This window comes from Pantherophis guttatus, chromosome 2 (genome assembly GCF_059756535.1).
Source record: "Pantherophis guttatus breed Tessera chromosome 2, ASM5975653v1, whole genome shotgun sequence".
NCBI lineage: Eukaryota > Metazoa > Chordata > Lepidosauria > Squamata > Colubridae > Pantherophis > Pantherophis guttatus.
The window spans coordinates 105,966,353-105,991,811 of record NC_142064.1 but is presented as its reverse complement, the minus strand read 5'-3'; the positions used below and the strand labels follow the sequence as shown (position 1 = coordinate 105,991,811).

Here is a 25,459-nt window from a genome sequence, read left to right as displayed (position 1 = left end):
CTGTGATTTTTGCCATTTTGTACTGGTTTCCAGTGTACCTTCCCATTTCCAGCAAAAAATGCTCATAGGATAAAATGGATTTGCTTAATGACTGCCACCAAAAAGGTCTTAAAATTGGCCATGGTTATATTGGTGACCCACTTAATGACCACAATGACTTATCACCATAATTTTGAGCACAATTATGGTTGAAAGTCAAAAACTACCTGTACTTGACCCAAAAATTTTGGACCCTGGTCTCCCTCCAATCTTTCATTTTTAGGAGAGGTTATTCAGAGGATAGTGGCATGCAATTTGATTCATAAAGATTCAATTGTTCTAGAAGATGCTTAGAACCCTCCAATACACTAACAAATGAAAGTAAAAAAGCAAACATTTCAAAAGAAACTCAAAGGCATATTTATGCAAGAGGAGGTTATTATGCAAATGCAACAACAGATACAATCTTATTACCTTCCTTACAATTTCCTCTTGCATTCTTTGCTCCAGATTCTGACTCATTAAGGATCTTACTTTCTTTCCTTTTTTTCAGATACTTCTCTAATAAAAAACAAATTAGAATAAACCATTAAATAGTATTTATTAAAGAGAATTCTGATGATAAAATACAGTAAATGTTTGCTCTTTAATTTTCTTTTAATGTTGATGTTCACATGTTTCAAAAATCAGTATGTTTCAATTGTAATGTCTCATACTCATCCCAAGTCATAAACACAGGGTTGGGGCCAGCCTAATGTTTTGGGGAATGATGTCCCCAAAAGCAGGTGCTGCTGCAGAAAAGGCTCTCCTGTGTTCTGTCAGATGACATTCCTTGGTGGATGGGAGCCATAACATGCCTCTCCTGCAAAACCTGATGGACAGATGTAACCCCCAGCCCATGTATGGCTTTATAGGGTATTGCCAACACCTTAAATTGAACTCAAAAGCAAACTGGCAGTCAGCACAGCTCACAAAGCAGAGATGTAATGTGTACTGATCAAGGACTGCACACAACTGTCCACGCCACTATATTTTGCACTGGCTATAGCTTCTGGATGCCCTTAAAGGCCAGCCCCATATAGCATGCATTTCAATAATCTATTCTGGAGGTGAACAGGGCATGAGTGCCTTAGAAACTTTTGATCTAGGAATGGGTGCAACTGACACTCATTTATGACACCCATAAAGTCAAGGAAACAATCAGTCCACCAATGGGAGAAGATGACAAAGAAGTGGTGGGCAGCAAGGAGAAAGTTGAGCTGCTTAGTTCATTCTTTGCATCTGTCTTTACACACACACACAAATAGCCCAACCTACCAAAAACAGAACTGTAAAAGATAGATTAGGAATACAACTTAAAATAGGGAAGAGAATTGTAAGAGAACACATGTCCACCCTAGATGAGTTCAAAGCATCAGGACCTGATGGATTATATTATATCCCAAAGTTCTGAAGGAGCTGGCAGACATTATCTTGGAACCATTAAACCATATCTTTCAAAGATAAAGCACTAGAGGACTGGAAAAGAGCTGATGTAGTTCCCATCTTCAAAAAATTGAAAAAATGGATCCAGGAAACTACAAACCAATCAGCCTGACATCAATACCTGGGAAGACACTGGAAAAAATAATCAAGCAACAGATCTGTAAACACCTAGAGGAAAGTAAAGTTATAAACTACAACTAGAAGCTAAGAGATTATGTCAAACAAATCTTATTTCATTCTTTGACTAAATACTGTAACTAAATAAGTGGACCAGCGAAATACTGTGGACATAGTATACTTAGATTTAAGTAAGGCATCTGGCAAAGTAGACCACAACCTACTTCTTGGTAAACTAGAAAAATGTGGAATAGACAGCATCACCATCTTATGGATTTGTAACTGGCTGACAAACCACACTCAACATGTAGTCGTTAAGGGAAATACATTTACATGGAGGGAAGTAAGCAGTGGAGTACCTGCTACTTTAGGCCCAGTACTCTTCAATATCTTCATAATTTAGAGGGAACAGAAGGGGAACTCATCAAATTTGCAGATGACACCAAGCTAGAAGGAATAGCCAATACCCCAGAAGATAGGCTCAAGATCCATAAGGATCTCAATAGACTTGAACACTGAGCCCTATCTAATAAAATGAAATTCAATGGAGAGAAAAGTAAGGTTTTACACTTAGGGAAGAAAAATCAAATGTACAAGTATAGAATTGGTGGAACCTGGCAACTGTGAGAGAGATCTTGGAGTCCTAGTGATAAAAGTCATGTCCAACTCTAGGGCATAGTGCTCATCTCCATTTCTTGGCAGAGAGAACCAGAATTGTCCAAAGATATTTCCATGCTCATGTGTCCAGCATGGCTATACACCAAAGGAACATGGAATCTTCCCGCTGAACTGGCACCTATTAATCTACTTGCATTTGAATGCTTTTTAACTGCTAGGTGGGCAGGAACTGGAGCAGGAATGGGAACTCCTTGCATGGTGCTTGGGGCTTGAACCCAGGCTATCAGTTTAGCAACTGATAAGCTCAGTGTCATTAACCGCTGAGCCATAGACAATCACTGAGCCAGCAGTGTGCTGCAGCCACCAAAAAAGCCAATGCAATCCTAAACTGCATTAACAGATGGGTAGAATCAAGATCATGTGAAATAATAATACCAGTTTATAATGCCTTGTTAAGACCATACTTAGAATACTGCATCCAGTTTTGGTCCCCACAAAATGAAAAAGATGTTGAAAGCCTGGAAAGAGTGCAGAGAAGAACAATAAAGATGTTTAGAGGGCCAGAGGCTAAAACATATGAAGAACGGTTGCAGGAATTGGGTTTGTCTAATCTAGTGAAAAGAAGGACCAGGGTGACATGATAGCAATGTTCCGATATTTGAGGGGCTGCCACAGAGAAGAGCGGGTCAACCAAAGCATTAGAAGACAAGACAAAAAGCAATGGTTGGAACTAATAAAGGAGAGACGCAACCTAGAACCAAGGAGAGATTTCCTGATGGTGAGAACAATCAAATAGTGGAATGGCTTGCTTCCAGAAGATGCTCCATCACTGGAGGTTTTTAAGAAGAGACTGGACAGACATTTGTCTGAAATGGTATAGTGTCTATTACTTGTGCAGGCGGTTGGATTAAAAGACCTACAAGGTCCCTTCCAACTCTGTTATTCTGACACACAATCTGAAGTTGTGTAAAAGGCCTCTTAGTAATGGTGGGTTGCTCCTGGTTTGGTCCGGTTCTTGCAAACTGTAGTAATAGCTGCGGGAGGCTCCGCCCACACGCCCAGATGTCATCGTGAATGATCTGCGCATGCGTGCACGCACTTCCATTGCGAACCGGTAGTGGAGGTAAATAGAACCCACCCCTGCCTCTTAGCTACAACTACCACCTGCTCATTGAACAGAAGGATCTCCCTAGTTGTGTACTGGGTCTGTTTGCAGCAGACCATATCAAAGAAGGCAAGTTCTCGGAACCTGATAACCCCCAAACACAAGCACTCCAGGGGTGGATTCTACTTACCTTTACTACCGGTTTGCAATGGAGCCACACGTGTGCTCTTCTGCGCATATGCAGGAACATTTTGATGACATTGGGGTCAGTGGGTGGAGCCTCGCTCCAGTTTTACTACCGGTTTTATAGAACCGGTGCGAACCAGGGGCAACCCACCATTGAAGCACTTGGTCTTGCCAAGGTTGAACTGAAGTCTGTTGTTCCCCATCCAAAACCCCACAAGCCTCCAGCAACAGAATAGGACATTAACTCCCCTCTGTGGTGGAGGATTCCACCAGAAAAACTCATGGTTACCAAGGAGTGGTCTGACCACAACAGGGGAACCACAGAATGTTTCCCCAATTTAGAAATATATGGAGGTAAAATTCTTATTGTAAACATTGGAAGGGTTAATTAATTAACCCTTAATTAATTAATTAATTAATAATTAATTAGTTAGTTAGTTAATGCCTGGAATGCACTACCAGACTCTGTGGTCTTATCCCAAAACCCCCAAAACGTTAACCTAAAACTGTCTACTGTTGACCTCACCCCATTCCTAAGAGGTCTGTAAGGGGCACCAGCCTGTCCTAATGTTCCCTTTAATTGTACTCATTTTATATATTCAATTCATGCTTATACTTATATATATTATCTAATATGTACTCAACAAAATAAAAAAAATAATTAAATAGAAATATTTCCAAAAAATATGGGAACTCAGAAGCTTGTTTCCAATTCTTATGGTTAGTATACCATTCTTAAACATTTCAGGTTCTTTTTCATTGGAGCATGATGTACATGGAAAGATGAACTGCCTTGAATCAGAAAAAAATGCTATGTGAGACTGTCAAGATTTTTTCTCTGCAATGGTCTGTCACCTGCCCAGTTTAAACTCGTGGGTACTTGCCGAGAAGCGGAGGGCGAATTTAAACGTCATAGAATTACTTTCAAGCTGTTCATACAGTAGGTTTCCAAAGAAAGAACTAAAAGCAACAATTACAGCAGGTAGACAGAAGGAAGGGTGATTTCTTTTAAGCTTGACAGAAGATGTTGCTGTGAGAAGAGCTGATCGTAAGGGACATGTAGCAAAGGAAGCAGGAACCAGACACACCATAGTCAAAGAGAAGAATCAGGAGGGAGCCTGAGGCAGCTGAAGCCAAAGAAGAATCTGCAGAAAAGATCCAGCAGAGAGAAAATGCAGTTCTGAACTCTAGGTAGTGGCAGAGCTAAGTGGGGAAGGAAGTGAAACAGTGAAAGATTTTTGTAGTATAAGCAAAGTAGCAGAAATTTAAAACATTTAGTTAAGTTTTAAGAATTAAGGCATACTTTACATAATTTACATTTGGTTACTCTATATAAATATGTTTACAAAATGTATAGAGACAGTCTTGTAAGTATAGTATTTTGTCCTATGTTTACACAATATTAAGCAGCTTTTCTCTGCTTGTTAGCTGTCTGTGTGTGCCTGGGTCTGTGAACTCAGAATAAAATTCAGAATTCCATGTTAATTTCCAGAAAAAGAGTAGTAAAAGAAAAATTAACTGCAAAAATTTCACTTACTTATGCAGAAGAAAAGTACCAGTATTAGAACTAGAATTATTGGTATTGCGATTAAATGTATTCTACTTCTTGATTGATGATCAGGTTCTTAAAAAACAAAATTGAAAATATTATGTTGAAAGTCATCTGAAATCAGAAAACATCCTTATGTGCATGTGCCCAAAATGTTAAATTTAGCTTTTTTTGCTGATTCTTTCAAGTTTTCCAGACAACATACATAAGTATTAATTATATTGCAACAAAATACAACTTGTACTAAAAAATTAAATTAACAATTATTTAGGTATGAACACAATAATGTATACATATATAAATATATATATAATATAAATATATAAAACATATACATATATAAAAGGAGGGAAATATATTGAGATTATATAATAATAGAAGAAACAGACATAACAATTGAAATGAGATAATTCAAACAAAGATAAGGAATCTGTCTCCTACAATCATAGAATTAGAAGGGGCTAATTAGGTGCTGAGCCCTCCTTCTGTCTTCCTGGGAATCTAAATTGTTGTCTTGTAGTCCTCGACTTATGGTCAGAATTGAATTGTAAAAATTTCTGTTGTTAAGCGAGAATTGTTGTTAAGTGAATTTTGCTCCATTTTATGATCTTCCTTGCCACAGTTGTGAAGTGAATCACTGTAGTTGCTAAGTTAGTAACATAGTTGTTGAGTGAATCTGGCTTCCCCATTGAATTTGCTTGTCAAAAATTCACAAAAAGATCATATGACTCTGGGACACTGCAACTGTCATAAATACATGCCAGTTGCCAAGTGGCCAAATTTTGATACAGTGACCACGGGGATGCTGAAATGGTTGTAAGTGTGAAAAACAGTCATAAGTTACTCTTTTCAGTATCCTTGTAACTTCGAACAGTTACTAAACGAACTATTGTAATTTGAGGACTTCCTGTGCTGCAATTTTATTAAGACATCTGTAATGAGTTACTAACCCCACTTCTGAGCCTATTTCTGTTATTCTTTTATTGGACAGAAAAATTCTATACACAGCTTCTTTTGGATGGCAAACATCATAAGACAGCTTTTTCTGTTGTAAAATTTACAATAATAGTGTGTAGAATTCATGCATTGTTGATAGCAAAGTTAACTATGCACATCTACAGGACTTTGTATCACTGTTGTGTGTATTCTATCCTTTCTTTCAAGGAATCTGAATGAGTGACTCATATAAAGTTTAACTTCGACTTTAATACAAATGATATCATTTCAGTGATTTGTGTAGTAATGCCTAACGTTCTGCATGACATTTTGTGCAAATGTTAAAAGGTGACAAGATAAATCTATGGTGTCACAATTCAAACTCAGCATCTTTTATATAATAACTCTGATGCACTTAAGGAAGGAGCTAGGTTTGTCTTGTGATGCTACATCTCTTGTCATGTTTGTTTTGGCTTTTCCCATGGATGCCACTGCTTCTTGGCTGTGCATTAAGACTATTTTAATTTACTGACAAATCAAGAGTTATGAATGTGGGACTTCCGGTTTCCCTGTCTTCGGCGACGGCGGTGCCTTTTGAAGCTCCGCCAGCCCCGCCGCCTGTAGAGCCGCTTCGCGACGAAGAAGCGGCTCGAAAACTTCAAAATCCACAGGATTGATGAAGTAGAGATCGCAGGGCACAGGTCGAGCCCCTGTAACCCCCCAGGGAAGTTTCTGGGGAGAGAACAGGCGTGGCTCCCTCCCAACCTGCTGAAACTCCGGGTGACGTGGGACGATTCTGCTTTTGCAGAACAAGCCGGCTGCAGGAAACTCAAAGCAAAAAGAACTAGCCTTAATAAACAGCAAAACTACCTGAATCTTGAAACTTGGAAACGCAAGTATTAGCGCTTTGTTGACTTTTTAATCTGAGAAAAATGCGAATGAGTGAAAGTGCTTTGAAAAAACATGGCGCTCAGCCTTAGAGTTAACGAGCCAGCGAGTGTGGATTGGTGAAGTTATCTTGCTTTGTTACAAAGTTTCCAAGTTGCTACAAAGTTGCCTTGTTTGTAATAAGAGAAACAAGTGGAAAATTTCTCCCTTTTCAATACTTCACTTTGCTTTACTTCAACCTTTATTTGATCAAATCTGGGGGACTTTTTTAGAAGTCTTTGTGCAGGAGGGAAAGGAAAAGGAACTTCCCTCTTTAGAAAAACTAGATCACGTGGCAGGATGGCTTCAAAGAAGCAGGAAGGGAAGGCAACAGGGGGGGGATCCCCCACACACAAACATGAAACGCAGCTTCCCCCTGCTCAACAGCTACAGACTCAGAAAAAAGAATTTGATGTGGGAGATTTAAAAGAATTTATTTCTAAAACTTTGGATGATAAATTTCAAAAATCTCAACAGGAGATAGATGATAAACTTCAAAAATCACATCAGGAATTTATGCAGGAAATTAATGAAGTTAAAGATATGGTGAAACAGAACCAAAACAAGGTGACCAAAAAAATATCAGAAGTGGCATCTGGCCTGGCAGAATTTATTGGGAAAGTTGATTTTAAAGTTGAAGAACTTAAATCAGAAGTTAATGTTAAGATGAAAGACAATGATTATAAAATTGCTGATGTTGACAATAAAATGCAAAGAGTTGAAAACGAGATTGTCATGATACAATTCAGGGCAATGGAGTTTGCTATACGGCTTCGAGGAATTCGAGAGGAGGAAAGACAGGATTTGAGACAAGTTTGTTCTGAGGCCCTGGCCAAGATTCTACAAGTTAATCCTGATGTGGTTTTTCACAAAATAGACAAAATTTACAGAGTGAACTCCTGGGTGGCCAGACAAAGACAATTACCTAGAGATGTGGTCATATATTTTACAGATAGAGAAATAAGAAACGATATCCTGCAAAAATCCTTTTACACTTCTGTACAAGTGGGGGGCTCACGAATTGGAATTTATAAAGAATTGCCTCCTAAAATGCTGAAAGCTAGAAAAGAATTTGGCTTTCTTGTTAAGGAATTGCAAAATTTACAGATACCTTTCCGGTGGGACGCACCAGTTGGCATAATTTTCAGATACAAGGGAGAAAGATACCGTTTGAATACCGTGGAGAAGGCACAGCACTTCTATACTACTATTCTTAAGGAAAGAACACCATCTCCACGAACATCTACAGTTTTGGAGATTAAAGAGAGTGAAGAGAAGCAACCTCAACGAGAATTGCAAGAACAGTCTAAGCAGGAATTAGAGGAAGTGCAAGGTGCAGAAGGAGGTTTTCTGGATGAGCCCTTGCTGGAATCTTCTCCAATCTTGGACCCGGTTCGGATGATTGAAGTTAAGGATCAACGTATAACTCGAGCTCAATCTAAGTTACTTAAACAAAAGCAACAACAACAACAGGAAAGACAAGACAAGGAGGCAGTTAAGAGTACTGCACAAGAGATTGGAGCCATGGGGGGAGCGAGATTGAAGCTTTCGGATGACCTTCAATTATTTTGCTCTTTGCTCCAGAAAGAGGGTGATGATGTTTAAGTGTTTATCTTGGAATGTTAATGGGTTGAATTCAGCACAGAAAAGGAAGAAATTATTTACATATTTGAAACAATTTAATAATGATATAATTTGTTTACAAGAAATGCATATCACAACTCAAGATCAAAAATATTTGATAAACTCCAAACTAGGAACACATTTTATATCTTCAACTTCGCAAAAAAAGAATGGTGTGGTTATTTATGTAAATAAAAAGTTAACAGCTAAAGTTATAGAAGCAGATGAAGATGGTAGGTTTGTAGCAATTGAATTGCTTACAGCAAATGGCCAAATTCTTCTGATTGGAATTTATGCTCCCAATCAACAACAGGACTATTTCTATAAGATGTTACATACTAAAATATTGCAATGGGATTACAGATCTATTTTAATTATGGGAGACTGGAATGGAGTAATCGACTCTAAATTAGATAAAAAGAGTTTGGCAAAGTCTAGGATCAGATTACCACAGACCTTTTTTGACATGAAAGAAGATATGGAACTAAAAGATGTTTGGAGAATACATAATTCAAAAGAATTGGACTACACTTTTTTTTCTGACAGACACAGATCCTTCTCTAGGATTGACTTCATTTTGTTGACAGATGATTTACTTGTTAAGACAAAAAGAACAAAGATTTTTCCAAGAACTTTGACTGACCATAGCCCAGTATGGATAGAAATTGAGATGGACAAGGTTGAGAGACGTTCTTGGAGATTAAATGAGAATTTGTTTAGATATGAAAAAAATACAACAGAACTTAAAAAGCATTTGAAAGAATTTTTTGAAATAAATTTGAATAAAGGTACCCCAATTGAAATTGTGTGGGACGCAAGTAAAGCTTATATGAGAGGGGTACTTATCTACATGAACTCTAAACATAGACTGTTCCGACAAAAGAAAAGATCTGAACTGGAAATAGAAATAAAGAATAAAGAACAGTTACTTATTAAAAATCCAACAGATGAAAGAATACGTAGTGCTATAAAACTTTTGAAAGACCAATTTCAAATGCTTATGGTGGAACAAGTTGCAACAAACTTACAATATGCGAAGCATAACACATTTTGTAACGCTAATAAACCGGGCAGATGGTTGGCTTACACATTGAGGAAAAAACAAAGTATACGGACTATTGATAGTATTGATATTGGAGGGAAAGAAATCTTTCAACAAAAATTAATTAAAGAAGCTTTTGTGGACTATTATACTAAATTATATGCTAAAGAGGAGGTGCAGAATGGACTTATAGAAAAATATTTAAACGATAAAAGAGTTATAAAAATTACTGATCAACAAAAGGAAAGAATGAATTATCCTATAACAGAGGAGGAGATAATAGTAGCAATTAAACAGTTAAAAACAGCCAAAGCTCCTGGCACGGATGGTTTGACCACAGTGTATTACAAAACTTTGCAAGCTGAAATGGTGGAACAACTTAGAGATTTATTTTGCAATATTCAGCAAGGGGGTAAAATACCCCCATCATGGACAACAGCTTACATATCTTTGATACCAAAAGAACAAATCGGTCCTAAAAAACCAGAGAACTATAGACCAATATCTCTTTTGAATACAGATTATAAAATCTTTGCGAAAGTACTAGCCAACAGGCTGATGCCAGTAATTCAAAAGGTGATTCATGATGATCAAGCGGGATTTATCGAGGGTAGATACATGAAGGACAATGTAAGGCAAGTAATAGATTTATTGGAATATCTTGAGAAGAATAAACAGATTCCTGCAATGCTGGTCTTTTTGGACGCAGAGAAGGCCTTTGATAGAGTGGATTGGAATTTTCTACTAAAGACTTTTAAAAAGATGGACTTTGGGAATCAATTTATACAGGCGATTTCAGCAATTTATCAAGAGCAAAAGGCACAGATCATTATTAATGGAAGTCTGACAACAGAGTTTAAAATTGAAAAAGGAACAAGACAGGGATGTCCGTTGTCCCCACTTTTATTTATTTTAACACTAGAAGTCTTGCTAAATACAATACGGGACTCTAATATCTTGAAAGGTATAAAGATTAGGCAAGAGGATTACAGAATAAAGGCATTTGCAGATGATCTGGTTGTTACCCTATCACAACCAATGGAATCAATAATCTTGATGAAGGACATTATACAAGACTATGGTAAAGTTTCAGGTTTTAGACTGAATCCAAAAAAGACTAAAATGATAGCTAAAAACATGACACAAGATCGTAAACATGAGCTTGAAAGGAGGGCAGGTTTTGAGACTGTACCTAAGGTAAAATATCTAGGAGTTCAGGTTGCAGAATCAAACATGAAATTGTTTCAAAACAACTATGAGGTGTTGTGGCGAGAGGTGCAGAAAGACATGGAGACGTGGAAAAAACTGCAGCTGTCTCTACTTGGAAGAATAGCAGCAGTTAAGATGAACATTTTGCCAAGATTTCTTTTTTTGTTTCAAATGATTCCGGTGCTTAAAAGTGATAAACAATTGAAAGTCTGGCAAACTGGACTCAATAAGTTTGTCTGGAACGAGAAAAAGCCGAGAGTGAAATTGAAAATTATGCAAGATGTTCCAGAAAGAGGAGGTCTTAAACTTCCAAACCTACAGTTATATTATGATGCAGTAGCTTTAACTTTAACAAGTGATTGGTTTGGAAGTAAAAAGGCTGGAATATTGAATGTAGAAAGTTTTGATCTTGAATTTGGATGGCATGCTTACTTATTTTATGATGACAAAGTTGATAAAGTATTTAAAAGTCATATACTTAGAGACTCTTTGATGAGAGTTTGGAAGAAGCACCGACTCAAATGGGATTATAAAATACCGCTATGGCTGGATCTTGGTCATACTTTGTGGAATACAAATATAATGTCACTCGGGGGGTTTTTATACAAAGAGGTTCTTTTTACAGATGCGGGCAGATGGCAGTTGAAGACATTGCAGACACTGTTGGACGAAGGGATTAATTTAACTTGGTTACAATATAATCAATTACAATTGAGATGGAAAGAGGACCAAAAAACTGGTATTATGATGCACGAGGAAGAATTGGTTAGACATATAAGAGAGAAAGGTCCAATGCATATCAAGAGGCTTTATAATGTTTTGCTAGAAAGGGACTCAGAAACTGAATTAGTTAAAGATTGTATGATTAAGTGGGCACAAAATTTTGAAGAACCAGTGATGTTGGAAACATGGGAAAAAATTTGGGTTCAGAATGTTAAATTTACACAGTCGCAGAACCTGAGGGAAAATTTCTATAAAATGTTTTATAGATGGCATTTAGATCCCAAAAAGTTGTCATGTATGTACCCTAATGTTCAGCCAAAATGTTGGAGATGTGAATGTTTGGATGCTACGTATTATCATGTTTGGTGGACCTGTAGGAAAGTTAAGGCTTTTTGGATAAAAATTTGGTGGGTCATGCAGAATGTTTTGAAGAAAAAAATTCAATTCTCTCCACAACTGTTTTTATTGGGTATAGTTAAGGGTTTTACATTGGGTGAAACAAAATTGATATTGTATATGATAACAGCAGCAAGATTGTTGATAGGTAAATATTGGAAGAATGAAGCTTTGCCCACTATCGAGGAATGGACTTTGAAGATGGCCAGTTTTGCAGAGATGGCGAAGATTTCAGCATATTTAAAAGATTGTTCACAAGAGACTTATGAATGGGAATGGAAAAGGTGGATAGAATATGTACAGAACAAATATCAAACTAGAAAGTATCAAATAGCTTTTATTTGAAAATAATGTATTGGAAATATTTTAATGTAATGAGGTAAAGAGGTAAAGAGAAAAATTATACAGGGGAGGGAGGGGTTCAAGTTTATATATAAGTGTTATATTAAGGGTTTTTTATGAGTATGAGTATATTATAGGGAAGTCTGGGGGGAGGGGAGGGTTAGGGAGGGTTAGGGAGGTTGGGAAGTCTGGGGGGGAAGGTGTGGGGGGAAAAGGGGTGAAAATGTAATTGTAAAACTTTTGCAATAAAAAAAAAAGAGTTATGAATGTGAAGAGTCTCTGAAAGAACAACCAAACAGCCATGGAAGGATAGAGCTATATAACACCTGCTGCAAAAGACTGTCAATGTATATCATTTTCAATATTACAGAACTAATACCTCAATAGAAGAATAAAACAAAATTGGTCATATTTCTGTTGATTTCTTTGTGCAGGAATATAAATTTCAAGTATTGCTCATATTTAATGTTTACCTTTGTCAGCCTCCGACTTACTGCTTTGGCTGCCATAAGAAACGGGTGGGAGAGAATAGACTGCGTGGGGGGGGGAAGCGTGCTGGAGGATTTTTGAAGAAACGAAACTCAATCCCAGAAGTGGCTATCGGGTGAACCGTCATCGCATTCCTGATTGATGACGATGCCAGACGTGCTTCCACCTGACCTCTGGGAGACCTTTGGATTGGGTGATTGATGATGAACAGTGGGAGGGGATGCTTTCTATATGCAACTTTCGCGCCTATTGCTTTAGTTTCAGCTTTTCTTTGGTAGCGTTCATTTCATTTTCCAGTAAAAGTACATTACTCTATAAATAATGGAGTTTGGCTCATTCTTTCCTGGATTTTGAAGGAAGCACACCTGACATTAAGCTGAAACTCACTCCAGTCATCCCGGATAACCACCGAGGGGACTGAGATCCAGATCATGTCGGACCAGGAAACTGAAGAAGGAAAGATGGGAGCATCGGGTTCTACGATACCTTCACTTCAAGCAGAGAAAGAAGCTGCTGAATGGTTGGAAAAACTCCAGCTGAGAGAGGAGTCTGAGGAAGCCAGATGGTCGAAAGGAGTAGGAAGGCTGCTGGACTGGGGGGAGACCCCCCCAGGGAGTAACCAGCTCCAGACCCCATAAGAGAGAGGTGGTGTGGCTGCAAGAGCAAAAGGAAAGCCTCATGTTGGCACAGGCATTACAACTCCTCCGTGATGTTGAAGACAGCCGGAAAAGCCATGAGTCTTATGGGTTCCCTGTGGAGAAGGGAGGAGAAGGCCCCAGGGGGGAGCTGGAAGAAACAGCCTGTGGGGGAGAGAATGAGGAAGCTGAGGAAAGAACATCTCAGGCTTCTAGAGCTCAAGTGAGGGATGCAGCAGGTCAGGGACCCCCAGCCTTGCAGCACCCCCCGACGTAAAAAGCCAAAGATCCCCCCCCAACCGGGAAATATGATGGGAATCCAAAGACCTTAGGGTTTTTTTTGACTCAAGTGTGGAACCACATGCAGGACTGGGGGGAGGACTACTTATCAGATGCCGCTCGAGTGAGATGCGTCACGAACGTATTAGAGGGAGCAGCAGCTGACTGGATGGTGGTCCTCCACAATAATAACTCCCCCTTGCTGAGAAACTACAACCAGTTCATGGGGGCTCTTAGGAGGCAGTTTGAAGACCACCTAGCTGAACGGAAGGCGAGACTTAGAATGAAAGGCATCCAGCAAGGCCGGAGATCAGTGGCGGAATATACCCAAGAATTCCGTAAGCTGGCACCCTACATGACAGGGTGGTCAGAAGCGGCTCTACTGGAGAGTTTCAAAGATGGGCTGAATGAAGAGATATACAAGGACTGTAGAGGCCGGGGGGTCCCCGAAGACTTGCAGAGTTGGTATATAGCAGCTGAGGATGTGGAGATCGAGCTGGCCCGAAGCCGACTCCGAGGCGGGCGTGCTGGAGACCCGTCATCCTCCTTTCACCGTAAAGGAGCACCTAAGAGGGGCAGAATTCAGACCGAGGTCGAAGCCTTTCCCCTGTTTCAAATGTGGGAAGGAAGGACATCGGGCTGCCGAATGTTTCTCCAAACCAGTATCAAAGACCACCGCCTTGGGACCAAAGAAGGCCGAGAAACCACCCGCAAAAACCCACGGCACCGCCCGGAAAGGAGAAGTCGTTGAGTTCGCTCCCCGAAACAAGGGTGAGCTGAGAACTCCGACCACCGCCGACAACAGCGGGACGGACTCCGACTCCGATGATCTGGTGAGTCACATAGAGGACCCCATGCTCATCCCCATAGAAATAAGGGTGCCATCCACAGGGACACAAGCACAGATGTTAGCCCTACTAGACTCTGGGTGCACCAGGTGCATAATCAGCCCGAAAGTGGTGGAAAAGATGGGCCTGAGACTAAAAACATTAAAAAGGCCCATTGCGTTCTGTCAGTTGGACGGATCGATTGCAGGAGGGGGCCCAGCCAGTTTTGTGACCGAACTCATTGAAATGCAATTGGGGGATCACGTAGAGAGTCTCAGATTTATTGTGGCCCCTGGCATGGAACGACCCCTCATACTTGGGCTGCCTTGGCTCCGTAGATGGAACCCATGGGTTAATTGGAAGACGGGGGTCTTGCATATTCGCATCGGAAAACCGAGACTAGAGAGGGAACCCCCCCCCCAGAGGACAGGACAGGACCTGAAACGGCGGAAGTGGCAGTAGGCCACATTGAAGGGGAGGAGAAGATTCCAAAAGAGTATTGGGATCTCCATGAAGTTTTTAGTGAAAAGGCCTCGGATGTACTGCCTCCCCACAGAACTACAGACTGTACCATTGAAATACTCCCAGGTGTGAAGCTCCCTAAGCCGAAAATTTACCCCATGACCCCTCGAGAATTAGGAGAATTGCGAAACTTTATTGATAAAAATCTAGAACGGGGGTTTATCCGACCTGCCAAACCAAAGGTGGCAGCACCGGTATTTTTCCGAGAAAAGAAGGATGGCTCCTTTCGCTTGGTAGTTGATTATAGAAATCTGAATGCGATTTGCATGGAAAACGTTTACCCCCTACCACTTATGAAGGACATGCTATCTCACCTAGGGAAGGGGAAATTTTTCACCAAACTTGACTTACGGGAGGCTTACTACTGAGTGAGAATTAAAAGGGGGGATGAATGGAAGACAGCATTTAGTTGCCCACTTGGATGTTTCCAGTTTAGAGTGCTCCCATTTGGACTACAGGGAGCCCCTGCTGTGTTTATGCAATTGATTAACGAAGTAACAAAATGTATGAGCACCTGTTTAAGGGGGTCCTGGTCTACTTGGACGACATTCTTATCTACTCAGAGAACATGGACGACCATGTGAAGTTGGTGCGAACGGTCCTGAAAAATCTCAGGGCTGCTGAACTATATGCCAAACTTTCTAAATGTGAGTTCCATCAAAGCAAAATTGACTATCTTGGATATCGCATATTGCATGAGGTGATTGAGATGGACCCTGGAAAGGTTCAAGCCATATTGGAATGGGCCGCCCCACGCACCCGCAAACAACTACAGAGTTTCCTGGGATTTGCAAATTTCTATAGACAGTTTATCCCCTCATTTGCAAAAATTGCTTTGCCTATAACAAATCTTCTAAAAACTAAAGGTGAGGCAAAACCAAGGCCCTCACGACTTCTTGAATGGACTATGGACTGTCAAGCAGCTTTCGAAAAGTTGAAATGACTGTTTGCTGCTGAACCGGTCCTCAAACATCCAGACATGGAAGAGCCTTTTGTAGTACAGGCTGACACGAGCGACGTGGCTGTGGGAGCAGTACTTCTGCAAAAGAACGCAGAAGGGGAATTACAACCCTGTGCTTACACGTCTCATAAATTATCAGAAACCGAGAGGAGATGGGCCATATGGGAAAAAGAGGCTTTTGCGGTGCGATGGGTATTGTTAACGTGGAGACAATTTCTGGAAGGAGCAAAGCACCCTTTTGAAGTTTGGACTGATCACAAAAATCTGGAGGCGTTGAAAACACCACGTAAACTGTCACCAAAGCAAGCTCATTGGTCCCAGCATTTCAACCGCTTTAATTTCACTCTATGCTACATTCCTGGTGGAAAGAATTTCATGGCGGATGCACTCTCCAGATTGCCTCAATACAACAGTACCAAGAAAGAAGTAGTTCAACCCATCATCCCTTCGACACAACTGGCAGCGCCAATGACTACCAGAGCGCAGGCGAGGGCCGATCCAGCCCTTTCGGGCAACCTACTCCAGAAACTGCAAGAAGCCCTAAAAACTGACGAATGGTTTAAAACCCATTCAAATGAATGTACACTCCGTGATGGTCTAGCTTGGATAGGGGCTAAATTGTATGTCCCAGATAGTTTAAGACTAACAGTATTACAGTACGCTCATGATGCCAAGGCAGCGGGACACTTTGGGTTTGTTAAAACTCTACATTTTGTTAAAAGACAATTTTGGTGGCCTGGCCTCAAAAAGGACATAGAGGCATATGTGGCTAGCTGTCCGGTGTGTGCCTCAGCTAAAAGCCCTCCGGGGAAGCCACCCGGTTTGCTGCAGAGTGTGGCAAGGCCGGATGCCCCTTGGAAGGAAATATCCATGGATTTTATTGTTGACTTACCAGAAAGTGAAGGGTGCCCAGTCATTTGGGCAGTAACGGATTTGTTTTCCAAACAAGTGCATTTCATCCCCTGCTCTAAAATCCCTTCAGCTAAAACTCTTGCAAAACTGTTTATTCGTCATATTTACAGATTACATGGAGCTCCAAAATGTATAATTTCGGACAAGGGTGTACAATTTACTTCCAACTTTTGGAAGGAGTTTTTAAGATTAATAGGCTCCGCCCAAGGGCTAAGCTCCACCCACCACCCCCAGACTAATGGGGCTTGTGAGAGAACCAATGCTGTGTTAGAACAGTACCTGAGATGTTATGTAAATTACCAGCAAGACAACTGGGTGGACCTATTGCCATTTGCAGAGGTGGCATATAACAACTCTATCCATAGCAGCACCGGATTCACTTCGTTTAAGGTAGCATCTGGTCAGGAATTTGTGCCAATCCCTGAGCTACCACAAGACACCCCACAAAACCCATCTTTGATTGAGTGGATCGAACAATTACGGCACACTTGGGCTGTAACTCGAAAAGCCCTGGATGATGCACACTGAGCGCATAAGACCCAAGCAGATAAAAAGCGGTCCCCGGCACATGTGTATAAAGTGGATGACAGGGTTTATCTTTCCACCAAATACTTACAGACTTCACAGAAATCAAAAAAGCTTGGACCCAAGTATGTGGGTCCTTTCCTGGTCACTAGATTTATTAATCCAGTAACAGTTGAATTGGATTTGCCAACAGTTGAATTGGATTTGCCGAATCCACCCTGTGTTTCATGTTAGCTTGTTGAAACCAGAACACTCGTCCCCTTTACGACCGGACCAAGATTCCCCTCTGGTCCCCATACTGATAGAAGGGGAACAACATTTTGAAGTCAAAGAAATTTTAGACTCTAGGAAGCACCACGGTAAGGTGCAATATCTGGTGGCCTGGAAACATTTTCCTCTGTCTCAAGCTGAGTGGGTGAACAAATGTGATGTCCGAGCACCAAAGAAAGTACAGTTGTTTCATACCAAATATTCTGATAAACCTTAATGCCTGTATTGCAATTTTTCTTTTCTTCCTTTTCTTTCCCTGTTTAGGACTAATGTCTTTTTCCAGAGGGGCCGAATGTCAGCCTCTGACTTACTGCTTTGGCTGCCATAAGAAATGGGTGGGAGAGAATAGACTGCGTGGGGTGGGGGGAAGCGTGCTGGAGGATTTTTGAAGAAACGAAACTCAATCCCAGAAGTGGCTATCGGGTGAACCGTCATTGCGTTCCTGATTGATGACGATGCCAGACGTGCTTCCACCTGACCTCTGGGAGACCTTTGGATTGGGTGATTGATGATGGACAGTGGGAGGGGATGCTTTCTATATGCAACTTTTGCGCCTATTGCTTTAGTTTCAGTTTTTCTTTGGTAGCGTTCATTTCATTTTCCAGTAAAAGTACATTACTCTATAAATAATGGAGTTTGGCTCATTCTTTCCTGGATTTTGAAGGAAGCACACCTGACAACCTTTTAAAAATGTAGTAGTTGCATAATACTCCATCCAGTCACCCAACTCTACCCCAAATTAAGGGATAATGGTCGTAAAAAAGGATCTTTTGTAAATGGATATTAGTATAGCCCAGAGTTTTAGTTGAAAATTTGCTCCGGAAAAAAGAAAAAAGTAACATAACTTTTACATGAAGATAGGGACTTAGAGAAATATTTTGCATGTTCCAAATATGTATGTTTTCAAGGATATTTGTATGTTTTATCATGTGTCTGCACATAACAATGTTGATGTGTATATTCTGAGTATTACCTACTCAGGTAATGATATTCAGAATATCATCAGTTCCCTTTCTGTGAAAGCAGCTTTTTATTTGTTAGCTCTGAAAATATTCTGTTGATTTCATTGCTAATTTGTCTTTTTCAACTTTATTAATTTTTATACTTTAAAATATGACTGGAAAAGAAAATCACAGGTTGAAGAAATATTTTTTTTCTATTGAATCTTAGATCTTCAATTCTACAGCATCCATGTGAAAGGGGGAGGCAAACAGGTCAAGATGGCAGCTTCAATTATTTGATGAAGCCCCTCTCCTTTTAATGTGCCCTTTCACTTTAGATTCTTACATTCTTCATTTATTTATTTTCTTTTAGCCTAAATAGCAGCTTGTCTTTCTATTGTGGGAAATGAATATTTAGTGACTGAACATTTCCACAATGTCAGTCATTTAATAAATCTGAAAAAAAAACCATAGACAACAGATAGTCCTTGGCTTACAACCATTTGTTTACAACAAACAACATTCAATGACATTCAGTTACAACAGCACTGAAAAAAGTGACTCAAGACCAGTCCTCACACTTAAATCCATTACAATATTTCTTGGTCATATGCTGAAAATTTGGGTGCTTAGCAACCAGCATATATTTATGCTGATTGCAATGTCCCAGGGTCATGTAATCACCATTTGTGACCTTCCCTGCCAGCTTCCAACGAGCAATGTCAATGGGAAAAGCCAGATTCACATAGCAACCTTGTGATTAACTGAACAACCGCAGTGGCTTGCTTAACAACTGTTAAACTGTCATGTTTAACAATGGAAATTCTGACCCCAATTGTGGTCATAAGTTGAGGACTACCTAACCTGACCATTACAACAGTGCTGAAAACAATGACTTATGACTGGTTCTCGCACATACAACTGTCATAGCATCTCTGCAGTAATGCTATTGTGATTTGGGTCTGTGGCAATCATCACACATTTACAACAGTTTCAGCATCCCACAGTCATTTGTGACTGTGCTGGCTTCCAACAAGGAAAGGCAATGGGGGAAGCTAACAGAGAAAGTCACAAATCATGGTCACATGATGTGTTGTTTAACAACTGTGGTGATTTGCTTAATGACTCAGCAAAAAAAGGTCATAAAATTGGGTACAGTCACTTAATGACCATACTGTTCAACAATGAATTTTCCAGTATTTATTACAGTTTTAAAGCAAAGACTATCCATAAATAATCCCAAAGCCTACCTTCTACTGGTATACAGTCACTCAGATTGATGGAAGTGCTGGCATTTGAACCGAAAGCTATAACATAACATGTAATTTTCTGAAAATGGCTTGGGTTCCTCTGAAGCAGAACAACTGAACCCTTCTCAGAGATTTCTTCATTTCTGATGTTCTCCCAAGAGTATGTCAGAGGTAGGTCCTGACTTGGTGATGTACAGCTTAATTGAATGGTACCATTGTTAATAGTGCAGTTTATATCAGGCCATACTAAAGATGCAAGAGAAAGACAAAGTGATAAATAAAATAGACGTTTGAGTTACATGTATTTCTATGGCTTTGTTTAAATTAGTTTATAGCCAAGCACGCGCACACACACACACACACACACACACACACACACACACACACACGTGCACTTCTTGGAATAGGTACTCATTTTTCTACTCAAAATAAAAATATGTCTTTTGCCTCTCTCCTGATCAAAGTGTTTTCAAACTCTAAATTATCGGATTGTGTGGACAAAGACTTTGATCATCAGGTAAATAAAACTGTTCATTGCATATGATTTTGTTTTTTAATGAACTATTGGGATAGCACCAAGACCTAAATGTTCACAAGTAGCTTAATTTAGCTGCACGACTATCTGCCGGGCATTAAAAAAACAATCATTAGTGAAGGAAACAATTAAGACTTATATGTAAAAAATGTATTCAATAGACTCCTGGCATGTGATGTAATCACCAAAAGAAAATACATTTATTCAAGTATGCATCATAATTTTTTAAGACTTATTTTTTAATAACATTAATTTTATAGCATCAAATTACAGAATGTAATATTGATGTTTGCTATTTATCAGACCATAGTGTAATTACCTTGAAATGCGTATTTCAAAAACCAGATAAGGCCAATACCTGGTAGAAACTGGTATTTCAAAGGCAAAATGCATTTCATTTTAATTCTGTTTTTAATTATGTCTCTTTTATATGGTTTTATGGTTTTATCTGTACTGCCCTGAGTCATTTGGATAGTGAGATGGGCAGTGTCTGAATCTGATAAATACACAACTTTGGATATGTTCTGTACAAGGGTGCTTCTGTTGCAATCCAAACCCATAAAAATGACATGAAACTGCCAGCCAATCATTGATTTCAGACCTAATGAATAAGTTAGGAATGGAGATGAGAACAATTTTTTCTGCAGTGGTTTTCTGTCTTGTTGCTCTTGATGGGATGCACCAGAACCTGGCTGTTTAGCACAGCAGACAGATGGAACCAATGCTGGGAACAACATGTTCATTTCCTAGCAGCATGTTTCCTGGTCGTTGCGATTCCTGCCTTGCTTTGGACTGTGCCTTATGGACTCTGGAATCTTCTTACCTCCTGAATCCTATTGCAGATTTAATTTGCCTGGTGTACTTATCTTCTTTGGGAACTTTGGGAACAATGAGCCTTGTGGACCTATTGACCATTGCTCTGTAGACTACCGTTGGTTTGCTTTTGGCTGGACAGTTCTGGGTTTTCGGTGAAGGGAATTGTTGGGGAATAAAACCACTAAACCACCGTCATGTGAATGGGTAGTATAAAAAGACTTGACCAAAGTGAATAATTTCTATTTTAATTATTTTGGGTTTTACAATTATGTCAAATATTCATTTCTATAGTTATAAAGTCTATTAATACCTTTATATTACACCAATACAGAATATGGCATGTTACTTTACAATGTGATAATGTAAGCATTCATGTAATGTTAATTTAAAATGAAAATAGAACTTTTATGCCTCTTTAGTAAATGATCTAGCATACTGCTGCTTACCTAGTATTTTCAGATCAAAACACGTTTCTTCGATTTTCTCATTAATGAAAACTTCTGCTGTGTAATTTCCAGTATCCTCTTTTGAAAGGTTTTTGAGAATCAACTTGCCAGAGGAAGAATCAAGACTCAGTCTTTGTTTTTTCTTTCCAGGAGGAAAACTGAACCAGGAGTTAGCCACTATATTTTCTCCTTTCTTCCAATAAATTCTTGTTAGGTTGCCACTGCCTGCAACTGATGGTGACAAAACAATATCTTCTCCTTCAACACCAACTATATGATTACTGCAATCTACAATCAAAGAAATAGAAAAATAGAAAATAAGCTGCCTGTGATAATCAGCTTTATCATATCCATCACATTTTATGCTTTTAGGTTAAGCATATTGAAAAAATACAGAAAGGGAGTAAGATGTTGTGCATTGACATGTGTGAGTCTATGCGCCTATATATAAGAGACCAGCAGTCCAGAAATTGTAATATGTAGCAGATGAGGTACTAAGAAGAGTCAGGTCTGCATACAGAACTTCAGAAGAGCAGGGTAGGTCAGTTCCAATGGCTTTAAATCCTGAAGATGGGAAGGTACCCAAAAGACAATAGCTGCTTAATTTTGACAAGAGGTAAAAATGGGAGGAATATACAAAGGCCATCATGGATACAGAGAACTCTGAAACACTGAACATAAAAAGGACCAAAAATAAGAAATAGGAGAAGGAGTACATAGTCTCTTACCGATTAAATTGAGCCAACAGTGTGCAGCAGCAGCCAAAAAAGCCAATGCAATCCTAAATTGCATTAACAGAGGGATACAATCAAGATCAAGGGAGGTACTAATACCACTCTGTAAAGCCTTAGTAAGACCACACCTAGAATACTGCATCCAGTTTTGGCTACCACACTATAAAAAAGATGTTGAGACTCTAGAAAGAGTTCAGAGAAGAGCAACCAAGATGACTAGGGTCTGGAGGCTAAAACATATGATGAATGATTGCAGGAACTGGGCATGGCTAGTCTAGTGAAGAGAAGGACTGGGGGAGACATGATAGCAGTGTTGATAGACAGAGAGGATGGCGGCAAGCTATTTTCCAAAGCACCTGAAGATCAGACAAGGAATAATGGATGGAAACTGAACAAGGAATTATTCAACCTGGAAATAAGGAGAAATTTTCTGATAGTGAGAGCAAGCAACCAATTGAACAGCTTGCTTTCAGAAGTTGTGGGAGCTTCGTCACTGGAAGCTTTCAAGAAGAGACTGGACTGCCATCTGTCAAAAATGGTGTAGGGTCTGCTTGGGTGGAGGGTTGGACTAGATGACCTACAAGGTCCCTTTCAACTCTGTTAATCTTTATATTGACCAGTATACTATAGAAAGACAGTATTCAGGGTGCAAAAAAAGTGTTGTGTGAGCTCAATAGGAAGAAAGGGCCACATAGGGGGGATGTCAGGAAGCTGTGAGGATGAGAAGGCAGAACTTCATAAGTCCTGTTTTGCATAGGTTCCCTTATAGAAGGGAAACAGAACTTTAACTGTGGGAACAGACAACTGCGGTGTTGTCAGGTATGCTTCCTTCAATATCCAGGAAAGAATGACCCAAACTCCATATTTTAAAGAGATTAGTACTTTTACTGAATATGAAATGATCGCAACCCAGGTAAAGCTGGAAGTGAGCAAAACGCGCAAAATAGCATCTAGTAAGCTTCTCCCCCCCCCCCCATGTCCATTGATCATCATTCAATCCAAAGGTCTCCCAAAGGTCAGGTGGAATCACGTCTGGCAACGTCATTCATCAGGAATGTATGGCAGTTGGTCAGCCGGCCCCTTTAGAGATTCAGTTTCGTTTCTTGGAAAGACACCTCCTGCATTGGAAAGACACCTCCTGCAATCTTCCCCCCCTCGCCCCCTTAACTGGTCCCTCCCCTCCCGTTTCTTATGGCAGCTGAAGCAGGCAAAGCGGAGGCTGACATTCGGCCCCTCTTGCAGAAGAGACGTTATTCCTAGATAAGAGGAAAGAACAGGAGAGAGAAAAACAAAGTATATACAAGAATTATGGTTTATCTGGGTATTTGGTATAGAATTGCTGTACTTTCTTGGGAGCTCGGACATCCCGTTTATTTACCCATTCAGCCTGAGACAAAGGGAAATGTTTCCAGGCTATCAGATATTGGACTTTACCATGGTGTTTCCTAGAGTCTAAGATTTCCTTAACTTCAAAATGTTGCTCCCCCTCTATGAGAATGGGAACTGGAGGGGAGCTTTGGTCAGCCCTTAGGGGAGACGAGTGTTCAGGTTTTAATAAACTAACATGAAATACAGGGTGTATACCCTGTGTTTTTGGTAAGTCCAACTCAACTGTTACTGGATTAATCAGTCTAATCACACTAAATGGTCCCACATACTTAGGGCCCAGCTTTTTTGACTTCTGGGTAGTCTGTAAGTATTTAGTAGACAAGTAGACTTTATCACCCACTTTATAGATGTGAGCTGGGGACCTTTTCTTATCGGCTTGCGCCTTATGGGCCCGGTGTGCCTCATCTAATGCCTTCCGAGTTACTGCCCATGTGCTCTTTAATTGTTCAATCTAATCCATCAAGGAGGGATTCTGGGGATCATCTTGTGGTAGCTCGGGAATGGGTACGAAATCTTGGCCCGATGCAACCTTAAAAGGAGTGAAACCGGTGCTACTGTGTATGGAATTATTATATGCCACTTCTGCAAATGGCAACAGGTCTACCCAATTGTCTTGCTGGTAATTTACGTAACACCTCAGGTATTGTTCTAGAACCCCATTGGTTCTTTCACAGGCCCCATTTGTTTGAGGGTGGTGACTGAAACTCAGCCCCTGGGCGGAGCCTATCAACTTCAAAAACTCCTTCCAGAAACTGGAAGTAAACTGCACACCCCTGTCAGAAATTATTCTTTTTGGAGCTCCATGTAGCCGGTAAATCTGCCGAATAAATAGTTTTGCAAGGGTTTTTGCTGAAGGGATCTTTGAGCAAGGGATGAAATGTACTTGTTTGGAAAACAAATCTGTTACTACCCAAATGACAGTGCAGCCTTCACTCTCTGGTAGGTCCACAATAAAATCCATAGATATTTCTTTCCATGGGGCATTCGGTCTAGCCACACCTTGAAGTAATCCAGGGGATTTTCCTGGAGGTCTTTTAGCCGAGGCACATACTGGACAGCTAGCCACATATGCCTCTATGTCTTTTTTGAGTGCAGGCCACCAAAATTGCCTCTTAACAAGATGTAGAGTCTTAACAAATGCAAAGTATCCTGCGGCCTTGGCATCATGGGCATATTTCAATACGGTTATTCTTAATGTGGTCGGAACATACAATTTCGATCCAATCCAAGCTAGTCCATCACGAAGTGTACATTCATTCGAGTGGTTCTTAAACCACTCGTCAGTTTCTAGTGCTTCTCGCAATTTTTTGAGTAAATCCTCCGAGAGTTCTGGCTCGGTTTTTGCCTGCGCTCTGGTAGTAGCAGGTATTGCCAATTGTGTCGAGGGGATCATAGGTTGAACCACCTCCTTCTTGATGCTGTTGTACTGAGGCAATCTGGAAAGTGCGTCCGCCATGAAGTTCTTTCCACCAGGAAGTTAACGTAGGGTGAAATTGAAACGATTGAAATGTTGGGCCCAACGAGCCTGTTTAGGTGACAGTTTGCGTGGTGTTTTTAACGCCTCTAAATTCTTGTGATCAGTCCAAACTTCGAAAGGGTGCTTCGCTCCTTCTAAAAATTGTCTCCATGTTAACAGCGCCCATCTAACTGCAAAAGCCTCCTTCTCCCATATGGCCCATCTCCTTTCCGTT

General features: G+C 40.2%; 1 protein-coding gene across 4 annotated transcripts in view; it reads right to left on the bottom strand.

Annotated features, from left to right (window-relative positions):
* Positions 1-25,459, bottom strand: part of CD58 (CD58 molecule) — a 121,802-nt gene that overhangs the window by 80,638 nt on the left and 15,705 nt on the right. For 2 of the 4 annotated variants that reach the window (XM_087888376.1, XM_087888377.1), the window contains exons 2-4: positions 21,646-21,933; positions 19,849-20,094; positions 5,028-5,114 (exon numbers count right to left, since the gene is read on the bottom strand). In XM_087888376.1, the coding sequence (XP_087744502.1) occupies positions 5,028-5,114; positions 19,849-20,094; positions 21,646-21,933 (621 nt within the window). Of the gene's footprint in view, positions 1-453; positions 541-5,027; positions 5,115-19,848; positions 20,095-21,645; positions 21,934-25,459 lie in introns of all 4 variants that reach the window. The other 2 variants (XM_087888375.1, XM_087888378.1) reach the window with 2 other exon arrangements.